This window comes from Bos mutus, chromosome 29 (genome assembly GCF_027580195.1).
Source record: "Bos mutus isolate GX-2022 chromosome 29, NWIPB_WYAK_1.1, whole genome shotgun sequence".
Taxonomy (NCBI): Eukaryota; Metazoa; Chordata; class Mammalia; order Artiodactyla; family Bovidae; genus Bos; species Bos mutus.
In genome coordinates, this window is record NC_091645.1 from 2,941,130 (window position 1) to 2,955,108 (window position 13,979).

Genomic DNA, 13,979 nt, shown 5'->3' on the forward strand with positions numbered 1-13,979 from the left:
ACGTGGACTCGATCCCTGGGTCAGGAAGACCCCTTGGAGGAGAGCAGGGCAACCCACTCCAGTAGTCTTACCTGGAAAATCCCATGGACAGAGGAGCCTGGCAGGCTACAGTCCATGGGGTCACAAAAGACTGGAACAAAATTGAGCAACTGAACATACATGCACACTTGGAACCACCAGCTGGGGTTATTCACCAGAGGACATTTTGGAGATACTAAATTTTGGAAAGAAAATCATCTGAAAATAAGAATTGTCTCTGTAATAAACCTCAAAATGAACAATTTTCTAAGTGAAGGCAATGTACCCTTCTGATCCACCTGAACAATATTTAGCTTAAAAAACTGGAGAGAAATGAAGTCTGAGCTTTTTCTTTTAAAGGACACATAACTGGTAAAGTCTTGTTGAAGAAAAAGGTCAACGGAAAATATGGGTTCCTGAAATCTGAGGTCTTTATGTACTGGAAGTGTCATGATTTGAATATCACAGAATACTGTAATTTTCATGGGTATGCTAAGAAATCAGACCATTTAGTTTGAAAAGTTTGAAAATAATAGACAACTTCAAGACTTTAGTGAGAAAAATGTCATCAACACTTGAAATAAAAAAAATATCACAGGGCTTCTCCAACTTCAAAGTTAGTTCAATGTGTGCGTGTGTGACAGATTTAATGTTGGATTTCAGTATATCCTCTTATTAGAAAACAATGATTTTATTTAAATAAGTAAAGGCTAATGTCTCTAATTTTTACTAGGCTTATATATAGTTACAGAATCAATCTATTAAAAACAAACTGCTGCTGCTGCTAAGTCACTTCAGTTGTGTCCGACTCAGTGTGACCCCACAGAAGGCAGCCCACCAGGCTCCCCCATCCATGGGATTCTCCAGGCAAGAACACCGGAGTGGGTTGCCATTTCCTTCTCCAATGCATGAAAGTCAAAAGTGAAAGGGAAGTCACTAGAAGTTTTTTTTTTTTTTTTTTTTTTTAGGTAAACTTGAATTTATTAAATGTCAAAAACATTTGATTTTTTCAACCATTTAAAAATGCATAACTTTAGTTCACAGACCATACAAAAACAGGCAGATCAGTTTGCCAAACCCTGGTCCACATCATAGAATAGCATATAAACATGCTTTTTATGGGACTTTCCTGGCAGCCAAGTGGGTTCAATCCCTGGTTGGGGAACTAAGATCCTGCATGTCTTGTGGCAAGCACCCTTCCCCACGGTTATTTTAAAAAGGTGCTGCCTTCAGGTTCAAGGATGACACATACATGTACTTCCTATAACAGTAGGTGTAAGAGCTGCTAGTTATAGGGAACAATAAGACAACAAAATTTTTAAAAGCCAGTTCCTATTTTACAAGCTGTACTTCTAAGTACTTGGTAGCTAGAGAACATTTCTATCATTGGACAGGCCCATGTCCTAACTGACAGTATTTATTCAGTACGTCATCACAAACCATATAATACAATAACAATTCCAACGTTTTATATTTATTACTGGGTCTCAGACTGATAGTGAGGAAATAACATCATGGGCCAAGCATTACAGTAGTGATGTTTTCATTGTGATTTGGCTGCTTAAAAAAGTGGTCTTAACATGTGTGCCACACATGTTAAGACCACTTCTTATAGACCCAGCTTGCTTCTTATAGACCCAGCTTGGTTCTTCTCCAATGTCTTCTCTTGGAGTTGTACCTGATTTTATTGCCAGTTTTCATTCGAATCCATTGAGGAATGGGACGATTCTGCTTTTGTTTCTTGGCCAGGAATCGCTTGATCCTGAAAGTCTTGTGAGAAGACATGGTGAGGAAAGAACTCAACCGCACATAGGATGGCGGAGAAGAGAAAAGAGCCACTAGAAGTTTTTTAAAGCAACAAGCAAATATGCCTAAAAGTCCAGGGGTGCTCAAAATTCTCCAAGCCAGGCTTCAGCAATACGTGAATTGTGAACTTCCAGATGTTCAAGCTGGATTTAGAAAAGGCAGAGGAACCAGAGAGCAAATTGCCAACATCTGCTGGATCATGGAAAAAGGAAGAGAGTTCCAAAAAAACATCTATTTCTGCTTTATTGACTATGCCAAAGCCTTTGACTGTGTGGATCACAATAAACTGTGGAAAACTCTGAAAGAGATGGGAATACCAGACCACCTGATCTACCTCTTGAGAAACCTATATGCAGGTCAGGAAGCAACAGTTAGAACTGGACATGGAACAACAGACTGGTTCCAAATAGGAAAAGCAGTACGTCAAGGCTGTATATTGTCACCCTGCTTATTTAACTTAGATACAGAGTACATCATGAGAAACGCTGGACTGGAAGAAGCACAAGCTGGAATCAAGATTGCAGGGAGAAATATCAATAACCTCAGATATGCAGATGACACCACCCTTATGGCAGAAAGTGAAGAGGAACTATAAAGCCTCTTGATGAAGGTGAAAGAGGAGAGTGAAAAAGTTGGCTTAAAGCTCAACATTCAGAAAACGAAGATCATGGCATCTGGTCCCATCACTTCATGGGAAATAGATGGGGAAACAGTGGAAACAGTGTCAGACTTTATTTTTGGGGGCTCCAAAATCACTGCAGATGGTGACTGCAGCATAAACAAATGGAACCTAATTAAACTTAAAAGCTTCTGCACAACAAAGGAAATTTTAAGCAAGGTGAAAAGACAGCCTTCAGAATGGGAGAAAATAATAGCAAATGAAGCAACTGACAAACAACTAATCTCAAAAATATACAAGCAACTCCTACAGCTCAATTCCAGAAAAATAAATGACCCAATCAAAAAATGGGCCAAAGAACTAAATAGACATTTCTCCAAAGAAGACATATAGATGGCTAACAAACACATGAAAAGATGCTCAGCATCACTCATTATCAGAGAAATGCAAATCAAAACCACTATGAGGTACCATTTCACGCCAGTCAAAATGGCTGTGATCCAAAAGTCTACAAGCAATAAATGCTGGAGAGGGTGTGGAGAAAAGGGAACCTTCTTACACTGTTGGTGGGAATGCAAACTAGTACAGCCACTGTGGAGAACAGTGTGGAGATTCCTTAAAAAAATGGAAATAAAACTGCCTTATGACCCAGCAATCCCACTGCTGGGCATACACACTGAGGAAACCAGAATTGAAAGAGACACGTGTACCCAAATGTTCATCGCAGCACTGTTTATAATAGCCAGGACATGGAAGCAACCTAGATGTCCATCAGCAGATGAATGGATAAGAAAGCAGTGGTAAATATACACAATGGAGTATTACTCAGCCATTAAAAAGAATACATTTGAATCAGTTCTAATGAGGTGGATGAAACTGGAGCCTATTATACAGAGTGAAGTAAGCCAGAAGGAAAAACACCAATACAGTATGTTGCTGCTGCTAAGTCACTTCAGTCGTGTCTGACTCTGTGTGGCCCCATAGACAGCAGCCCACCAGGCTCCCCTGTCCCTGGGATTCTCCAGGCAAGACCACTGGAGTGGGTTGCCATTGCCTTCTCCAATATAGTATACTAATGCATATATATGGAATTTAGAAATATGGTAACAGTAACCCTGTATACGAGACAGCAAAAGAAACACTGATGTATAGAACAGTCTTTTGGACTCTGTGGGAGAGGACGAGGGTGGGATGATTTGGGAAAATGGCATTAAAACATGTATAATATAATATATGAAACGAGTCACCAGTTCAGGTTTGAGGCACGATACTGGATGCTTGGGGCTGGTGCACTGGGACGACCCAGAGGGATGGTATGGGGAGGAAGGAGGGAGGAGGGTTCAGGATGGGGAACACATGTATACCTGTGGCGGATTCATGTTTATATATGGCAAAACTAATACAATATTGTAAAGTTAAAAAATAAAATTAAATTTAAAAAAATTAAAAAAAAATAACATAATCCTCAGGAGACCTCAAAACCCATACTCGTCTCCTTCTTGGCAGGATTACATTGCAACATATCAAAAAAAAAAAAAGACACTTACTCCTTGGAAGGAAAGTTATGACCAACCTAGACAGCATATTCAAAATCAGAGACATTACTTTGCCAACAAAGGTCTGTCTAGTCAAGGCTATGGTTTTTCCAGTGGTCATGTATGGATATGAGAATTGGACTGTGAAGAAAGCTGAGCGCTGAAGAATTGATGCTTTTGAACTGTGGTGTTGGAGAAGACTCTTGAGAGTCCCTTGGACTGCAAGGAGATCCAACCAGTCCATTCTGAAGGAGATCAGTCCTGGGTGTTCTTTGGAAGGAATGATGTTAAAGCTGAAACTCCAGTACTTTGGCCACCTGTTGACTCATTGGAAAAGACTCTGATGCTGGGAGGAGTTGGGGTCAGGAGGAGAAGGGGATGACAGAGGATGAGATGGCTGGATGGCATCACTGACTCGATGGACGTGAGTCTGAGTGAACTCCAGGAGTTGGTGATGGACATGGAAGCCTGGCCTGCTGCGATTCATGGGGTCGCAAAGAGTCGGACACGACTGAGCGACTGAACTGAACTGAACTGATGGTATTAAGATTTTAGCCACATTATTTCTTCTGCTTCTCTAGTTAGGTTTGATTTCCTGTGTATTTTTATCTTGGTGTGGTCTTTCTAACAGGATTGCAGGATAGGAATTCTTTCTTCCCTAGCTATCCTAGAGATCAAATCACTTTGCTGAGCGTACACCCACTAGGTGTGTACATATTTAACACAATCTTAAAGCTGATTGGTACCAACTCACCATAAGACTGTGTAAAGCACCATCTCACAGTAAATATAGAACATGTAATTGGAAAAACCTTTTACCAATGACACAGTTTTTTTTATGAGTGACCTTTATGATTTTTTTCTTTCCAAAATTAGGTAAGACTGTCTTGGCAACTATGTAACTGAAATGATTATTCTTAGATATCAGAGATGAGGCATATTGTAACGTCTTACAGCTGTAATCCATAAAATTTATAGAAGGGGAAGATAAAGATCAAAATCTAACCCCTCATTGTGGAGAAGGCAATGGCAACCCACTCCAGTACTCTTGCCTGGAAAATCCCACGGATGGAGGAGCCCGGTGGGCTGCAGTCCATGGGGTCGGTAAGAGTCAGACACGACTGAGCGACTTCACTTTCACTTTTCACTTTCTTGCATTGGAGAAGGAAATGCCAACCCACTCCAGTGCTCTTGCCTGGAGAATCCCAGGGACAGCGGAGCCTGGTGGGCTGCTGTCTATGGGGTCGCACAGAGTCGGACATGACTGAAGTGACTTAGCAGCAGCAGCAGCATTGTAAAAATGAAGACTCAGTCTCATAAAAGTCAAAACTAGCTAGGGTTCAATAAGAGGTTAAAGCCAAACTGAGAGCAGAACCCCATCAGTGTCAGTTTCAAGATTGACACCTCTACAGGAGGAGTTTAGTTTTGGAGTGGGACATGGAAGATGCATTTATAGGGCAGTTTACAAAAGACTCCAAAAACCAAACAGTTTAATTACCAGCACCCAACAGTAGGGTATGCTGATGACGGACATGGCGGGGGCGGGGGGGGAGGGGCGGGGGGGCAGTGTTAACTCCCCCAAGAGATTCCTTGATGCCCTATTTGACATAGATGCTAATGCGTATTTAGTTTTAAACACTTTATATTTCAAACCATCTGTGTCATGTGTAAATGCATGCTTCTTCTGAGATTGTTGGAATTCTCATCGACCTGCTTGAAATATAAAAGCATATAAAACCATCTCCTTTAAGAGGCATACCACTTTCCCTCACCCATCAAATGGGTTGTTGTAAAGATCAAAACCTTATGAGAAGGCTTCAAAAGCCAGGAAGGCACAGGGTAAAAATACAAAGTATTTGTTGTAATACTATTAAAACAAGTTGACAGAGAAAGACTTTTACTTGCTTAGTTTGAAACAGACTTTGAAACTTGCACAGTAAAATAAATACTCAATAAATACTATTGAATGAAAAAAAAGAGTCCAGGGGTAAGACTGGCCTCATTCATGCTTTATGTGAAGGCTGCTCCTGCTAAGTCGCCTCAGTCGTGTCCGACTCTGTGCAACCCCATAGACGGCAGCCCACCAGGCTCCCCTGTCCCTGGGATTCTCCAGGCAAGAACAGTGGAGTGGGTTGCCATTTCCTTCTCCATATGTGAAGGCATAAGAGCTCAAATGAGGGAAACAGGATCCAGTTAATCTCCTGCTCCATCCCTCAGGCTACGTCCTCTGGGTTAGATCGCCTCTCTGGCAGGCTTGCTTTCTTGGAAGCAAGATGACTACAGGTGGCTGCAGCTTTCCGTTCAAGTTCAAATGTCCAAGCAAAATTCTCACTGGATCTGATTGGATTATGTGTCCATTAAGGAACCACTTTAAGTGGCCAGAGGTCATATGAAGTGCTGATTTTTCTAAGCTTGATTCATGGCTCCACTTTGATTTGGTCTGGGTCTGCTGTTGTCCCTAAATTCAAGAAGGTTATATCTGCAAAGCTAATACCAGGTGAAGTGTGCATGAAGGTTGAATGGTTTTAACACACACATAGCACATGCACATACATATATGCACACACAATGTGTTTATATATACATATATAAAATATAAAAAATATAGTGCAAGCTAGGAAAAGAAAATTTCCGGGTGTTTCTTATGTCATTTTATTTGTGTATGTGAGAGGAACAATAGAAAGGGAAAACGACAAATACTTCAGCTCATTGATGTTTTAAAATTGCAATAAGACTGCTCCAGGAAGATAGATCTATATAAGATATCATAGAATATAGAAACATTCAGTGTTGTTTTTGTGGATTAATATTTTAAAATGTTTTCTTGGAACCTCTTATTTAGAACCAGAAAGCTGAAAAGCATTAAATCCTATTTGTATTTATATAGAAAATTTAATTAACTAGAAGTTTCAATGATTTCAGTTTAAATAATTAAGTCTAATATTATGAGATGGGGATGGTTGATTGGATTAGGGATAGTGTATTTACAGGAAACATGTATGTGTATGTGTGTGTGTGTATGTGTGTGTGTGTGTGTGCACGCATGTCCTTGGCTTAACTTAGAAGGCCACTGTGTAATACCGTGTATAACACCATCAGAACTCTTTCATGTTTTATGAGGGCAATCAGTAGTGTGAAAGAAGCTCTTTATACACTTTCAGGTATTTGAGGAGCTTATACACATGTGGGATAATTCCTTCTACAGATGCTCTGGTGTAAAAGGAAATGGGGGAAAATTGCACTCAATTTCTCTGGATCCATCTCTACTTCCCATTTTCCCCATTCTCTCTGCATTTTGCCCCTTTCCCCTCCTCTTCCCACTTTGCAGCGGTCCTTTCTCCTCTGGCTCTGGGTTCTCCATCCCTTTGTTAAATCTAATGCTTAAATGTGTGCCACAATATCCAAAAGCTGGAAGGGGCCCTCGAGGGTATGTTTAGCCATCTCTTTCATTCTATATCTGCTGTGTTGAGTAAGAGGTAGTGAGCCCGGGACCTGCCTAAGGTCATATAACCAGTTAGCTCGTGACCTGGAAGAGTCCAGGGCTCTTTCCTCTAAGCCCTCTCATGCCAACATTCTCAGCCCACATACACATATAGCTCTGAGCTCCATTTTCTCTGTCTTCTCCATAATCATTTCCATCTTGCCTCCCATCAGTGGATTCTCTGTTATGATCAACTCCACCTTGACCTTCTTCTGACTTCTCAGTCAGGACTTAATCCAGTAGTAGTAACACTGTTGTTGTGTAGTTGCTCAGTCACTCTTTGTGATCCCAAGGACTCCAGCATGCCGGGCTTCCCTGTCTTTCACTATCTCCCAGAGCTTGCTCAAACTCATGTCCTTAATCAGTGATGTCATCCAACCATCTCATCCTCTGTCATCCCCTTGTCCTCCTGCCTTCAGTCTTTCCTGGCATCAGGGTTTTTTCCAATGAGTCAGCTCTTCACATCAGGTGGCCAAAGTATTGGAGATTCAGCTTCAGCATCAGTCCCTCCAATGAATATTCAGGGTTGATTTCCTTTAGGATGGACTGGTTTGATCTCCTTGCTGTCCAGGGGACTCTCAAGAGTAGTAGTGTAGTAACAATAGTAATATGATAAAATTACATATATCAAGTGCTTGTAATGGATCATTTATTCACCATTTTATATCTAAAACCTCATTTAACTTTCACACAACTCTGAAGTTGATGCTCTGCTGCTGCTGCTGCTGCTAAGTCGCAACAGTCGTGTCCGACTCTGTGCAACCCCATAGATGGCAGCCTACCAGGCTCCCCCGTCCCTGGGATTCTCCAGGCAAGAACACTGGAGTGGGTTGACATTTCCTTCTCCAATGCATGAAAGTGAAAAGTGAAAGTGAAGTCGTTCAGTCATGTCTGACTCTTAGCAACCCCATGGACTGTAGTCTACCAGGCTCCTCCGTTCATGGGATTCTCCAGGCAAGAATACTGGAGTGTGTTGCCATTGCCTTCTCCGAAAGTAGATGCTCTAGCTTTCCTTATTTTGTAAATGAGATTTAGGGAAGTTAAGTAACCTATCACACTGGAAATACAATTTGAACCCAGTTCATCTGATTTCAAAGTTGGAGCTCTTACCTGCAATACTGTATCGCCTGCTATACCGATGGTCCCACATTTTAAACCCTAGCACAGAGTATCTTGGTTGTGCTAATGGTAAAGAACACACCTGCCAATGGAGGAGACATAAGGAACGTGGGTTTGATCCCTGGGTCAGGAAGATCCCCTGGAGGAGGGCATGGTAACCCACTTCAATATTCTTACATGGAAAATTCCATGGACAGAGGAGCCTGGTGGGATCGCAAAGAGTCAGACACAACTGAAGTGACTTAGCACACACAGTGTGTCTGGCAGTCTGCTTGGTCTCATAACTAAGATGGACCAAGTAGTAAATGAATATTTGCTTTGAAATGGGGACTCAATGAGCTGTCCTCTGCTTCCATCTTAATTTTTCAACGCTAATCCCAAGTGACATATTCATTTCAATCTCAGTGTTGAAGCTGGGGAAGAAAGGGAAGCAAGCATACAAAGACTGTGGTTAAGAAAAGGGGGAAGGGGACAAGAAGTGTGGGAGAACCAAGGGTCAGATGGGAGGCAGAATGGAGCAACGTCTGAACGTGACTTTCCTTGCGTTTCTGACCCAACTGACTATCTTTGTGCTGTGTAACCTTTCTGTTTGTTTTCTGTTTTCTTACCCCTCTAGGATCTTAAAAACATCATAAAATAAAATCCACTTTAATGCAAAATACTGGGGGAAAAAAAAGTCCAAGTCATCATAAAAACTTACCAAATCCTTGTAACAGATATGGCAGGCGGCTGGCAGTCAAGCCAGAAGGACTCTCAAGTGCAACTAAGTTCGGGTCAATAGGAAGTATTTGTAGCTTGAACTCACGATTTACAATAAAGAGGAAATATGCCTGCTCTAAAGAGCAGAAGCCTGTAATAACCCAGTCCCAATACATTTCAAAGTTGTTTTTATTGAACTCTCGCCATCTATCTAATTTGTTCCCCAAGGCATTCTCAGAGAGTGATTTTATGATATATATAAATATATTTTAAAAGCTGGCTGCTTTCAAGAGTTCAGATTTATTTATTTTCCTCAGTCTATTAGGTGCCATTCAGTAATGGCATTTTTTTAAGCTATGGTAGAAAAATGCCTTCAGTAGGCAAATTAGAATATTTAACACGTGAAAATAATGAGACTAAATGTGGGAATTAAATAATTTACACAAAAGACATTGAGACTTTCAATAGAGTCAGAACTCATAAAGACTACACAAAGGAATGGAGAAAAGGGGTAGAATTTTAGCAAAACCTCTACATCAAGTTATCAGGAGGAGAAAGGGACGACAGAGGATGAGGTGGTTGGATGGCATCACCGACTCAATGGACATGAGTTTGAGCAAGCTCCAGGAGTTGGTGATGGACAGGGAGGCCTGGTGTGCTGCAGTCCATGGAGTCGCAAAAAGTCAGACAGGACCAAGCGACTGAACTGAACAGAACACTGGGCAGTTATTTCTGGGAAAATTTAAAAAAATGAGCTCAGGAAGAAGAGGCTCTGGGTGTTGAAATGTCTGGGACCAAATTCCTTCACCCATTTTGCACTTGAGCTGAGACCATTTGCTCCAGAGCTATTGACGGAGCTTAATGAGCTATCAATGGAGCTATTGATGGAGACCACTGATGGAGCTATTTTGGGAAGCTGGGCAGAGCAGGATGCTCTGCTTCAAGGATCCAGACTGGACTACTGCTGAGGCTTCACAAAGAAGCTGTGTAGTATTTGTGATAGTCTCTAAGCTCTGTTGCTTACTACTCGTGTGAACTTGGCCAAGTTATCCAACCACTTGATCCTTGGGTTTCTCCAACTGTAAAATAAAGGCCATAGTCACACTCACCTCCAGAGCCATACTCGGTGATGGCAATCCAATACTTACCCCAAGGCACAAAATTACAAATGATGATATAAAAGATTATCAATTTCATATCAGATTTACGTGTTTCCAGCGAACGCACTTTTCTAATGCACAGGACAAGGGAGTCTCTCACCTGGTCAGCCAGATCCTCCTTAGAATAAGGTGCTCCTGGAGAGTACCGTGGTGTTAACACAGGTCTGTGAGCCACGGTGGCTTCCTGGGTAGCTCAGTGCTGAAGAATCCTCCTGCCAATGCAAGAGATTCAGGAGATGTGGGTTGGATCCTTGGGTCAGGAAGACCCCCTGGAGAAGAAGCTGGCAACCCACTCCTGTATTTTTGCCTGAAAAATCCCATGGTCAGGGTAGCCTTGGTAGCTACAGTCCATGGGGTCACAAACAGTCAGACATGACTGAGCACACACGCACGTGAGCCGTGTCCGGGTTCCAACACTGACGCTGTAGCACGTTCTGTGTGTGTTGCTTGCTCACAACATACCTGGTTTCACCTTCACCTACGTTGTGAAGTTTAATTGAAATGAGGATTCTTTTTTTTTTTTTTTTCAGAGTAACAGAGTCTAATTCTAAACATTTAAATTACATTAAACAAAATGTTAGCTTCAATCCACGAAATTTTAAGTCCCACTCATGGGTCTTGACCCCCCGTTGAAAAGTCCTGGTTCTGTACTGGTATCCAATTCCTCAAGGAAAGCCCTGTGTACACAGCAGGCTCTATAGTTACTTTCCTGGTATAAAAAGCCTTTGATTCTTTCTGGGCGGCACACAGTGATCTGAAAGCACAGGCTCAAGCCATGTGCTAGTCTGTATTTACTCTTGGCTCATAAAAAGATGCTGGCCTTTTAAGTGAGCTGGCTTCAGACAACGTCTGTGTGACTGACCTGTGAGGACAGGAATGACTACCTCACAAGGGACTGAGCAGGAAAATGGCAGTTGTCTGGGCTGTTGCTTGCTCTCTTCCTTGGCTCACGGAAATTCTGGCTGGGAAGACTGGGCTGATGAGGGGCTGTGTGTGAGGAGAAAGCAGGGAGAATGCCTGCAGTGACCGGAAGGTAAGTTAAGAGTGCTCCAAGGCCCCCTACTTCAATTATATGCAGTTAAAGCATCATTATGAGCAATTAGTGTTCAGCCATATGGCACATCTCTAAGTCTAACTGGTAACTGATATTATTCAGTAAGTCTGCTCGTTTCCCATCCAGGTGGTTGTAAGCAATGTAATCCAGTTTGAGTGGTGGTAAAAACGGAAACAAAACAAAACAAAAAAAACAAAAAGCAACCCCTTTCCCCAACACACACACACGAACACACACACACAGGTACTCCTCCTTTCAACAGTGTCCTGGGTTGTTTTATGTATTGGGTAGAGTTATGAGACTGATAGTTTGAGATGAAACCAATATTTCCATACAGTTCCTTCATGCAAGCTACAGATACCAATTCTGGCTAATTTAAGCAACAAAATGTCATTAAAAGCATGTGAAAGTATTGGGTTGGTCACTAAGTTCATTTGGGGTTTTCTGTAACATTGGGAAAAGCCAACCTAATAGTTGAAAAATAAAGAAAAGGCTGAAAAAGGTAGACGTCAAAAAAAGTAGGGTCCATAGTGGCTCCAAGGATCCCTGTGGATGGATGAAAAAGTATCAACTTTTTCTCGTATATGTGTGTGTAGAGAGAGTCGGATGACCAAAGCTTGTGTATCTGGATTGAAAGTTTTGGGGAAGCATTATTAAATGAGCTAAAAGAACTCCCCAAAGTACTTATACACTTAATGTAACAGTACCCAGAGCATAACTCAAAGTTTACAACTGCACATAATCTGAACCCAAGATCGCATAAGTGTTTTGGGAAACAAGTACCCTTATCTTCAAAACTTGTCTGAAAAGGAATTATCACAATTTAAAGGGTAATGTTCATGTAAGATTTCTTTTTCATTAACATCAAAACAAGTGATATAATAACAAAATAACAAAGACTTCCTTGGTGGGTCCAGTGGTTAAGAGTCTGCCTTCCAATGCAGGCAGGGTGGTGGTGGTCTAGTTGCTAAGTCATGTTTGATTCTTAAGACTCCACAGACTATAGCCCACCTGGCTCCTCTGTTCATGGGATTTCCCAGGCAACAATACAGGAGTGGGTTGCCATATGCTTCCCCAAGGGATCTTCCTGACCCAGGGATCAAACCCAAGTCTCTTGCATTGCAGATGGATTCTTTAACCACTGAGCCACCATTAGCCCCCAGCACAGGGGACTTAGGTTGTAACCCTGCTTGGAGACCTAAGATCCCACGTGCCTCAGGGCTACTGAGCCCATGTGCCACAACTAGCGAGAAGTCTGTGTACTGCAAGGAAAGATCTCACATGCCACAGCAAAGACTCAATGCAGCCAAAAATAAACAAATAAATATATTTTAAAATAAATATATTTAAAAAAAATGAAATATTTTAAATATTTCATTAAATATTAAAATTTTAAATATCAAAATTTAAATATTTAATTATTTAAACATTAAATTTAAGTATTTTAATTTAAATATTAATATTAAATTAAACATTAAATTTATTTAATTAAATTTATTTAATAAATTTATTAATTTATAAAATTTATAATTAATATTAATATTTAAATATTAAATATTTATTTAATTAATTAAATATTAAATATTAAAATTAAATTTTAATATATTTCATTTTAAATATTTGAAATATTTTTAAATAATGAAATGCAGCCAAAATAAACAAATAAATATATTTTAAAATAAATATATTTAAAAAAATGAAATAACCAAAGTTAACATAAAGCAATGGGTGAATTCACAGTAAGGCATTCTAGTATGATAAACATAGAACAGTAAGATTTAATTTAAATAAAAGAAGTGTTCTTTCTTTTGCTTGCAGAAAATCATCAAAGACGTTTTAAGATGCTAATTTGCAGACAATTATTATATTGGAGAAATTTAATTTTGTGTCTTTCCTTCCCCACTTAATCCCTGTGAAGAGCCGAGGAGAGGAAGAAATGAGAACAGTTTACATTTGGAAGGCTCTTTTCTTTCCTTTGTGGCTTTAGCAGAAGCAGGATTCCCCGTTGATCCCTTCATCCGGAGGACACACAGCGGGCCAGCCCCCTTCCAGCCTCCGCTGCAGAAAGGCCCCTGCTGCGGAGCTGCTGGAAGACCTCTTTAAAGAGCCAGTCCGTGCTGTTTTTAGCTAGTCCAGAAGCTCTGTTTAATGTAACCTCGGGGTTTATTTGCCCCCAGAAATATGGCAGGATTTCTCTTTGTCAAAGGCAAATGGTGATGAATGTCATAATTAAACACTGAAGCCTATCACAATGAACTTTTCAACGAACAACCTAGTTTTTTGTCTTAATTACATAGGATGAGGAGGGAATACCTCTTCAGAAACAGTAACCGACTTCCAGCTTTTTGCAGTCTGTGGTTTTTGCTAAGGATTTCTGGGCAGTTGGAATACGGGCTGTGAATGATTCCAAAGCGTGGGCAGCCTTAATGACCACCACTGGCTCCTCCAGCCTCTTCACTGGGCAGTAAATCAACCAATACCTTCAGAG

General features: G+C 40.8%; 1 protein-coding gene across 1 annotated transcript; it reads right to left on the reverse strand.

The window, feature by feature from the left end:
* Positions 1-1,470: 1,470 nt before the first annotated feature.
* LOC138986202 (large ribosomal subunit protein eL39) lies at positions 1,471-1,849 on the reverse strand. Its single transcript, XM_070364984.1, has one exon. It carries the CDS (start codon positions 1,801-1,803, stop codon positions 1,648-1,650), a length of 156 nt encoding a protein of 51 aa, XP_070221085.1. The 5' UTR covers positions 1,804-1,849; the 3' UTR covers positions 1,471-1,647.
* Between the last annotated feature and the right edge of the window lie 12,130 nt (positions 1,850-13,979).

Bases quoted from the DNA above. Each gene is read 5' to 3' on its own strand.
- LOC138986202 (XM_070364984.1), bottom strand. From the start codon at position 1,803: ATGTCTTCTCACAAGACTTTCAGGATCAAGCGATTCCTGGCCAAGAAA.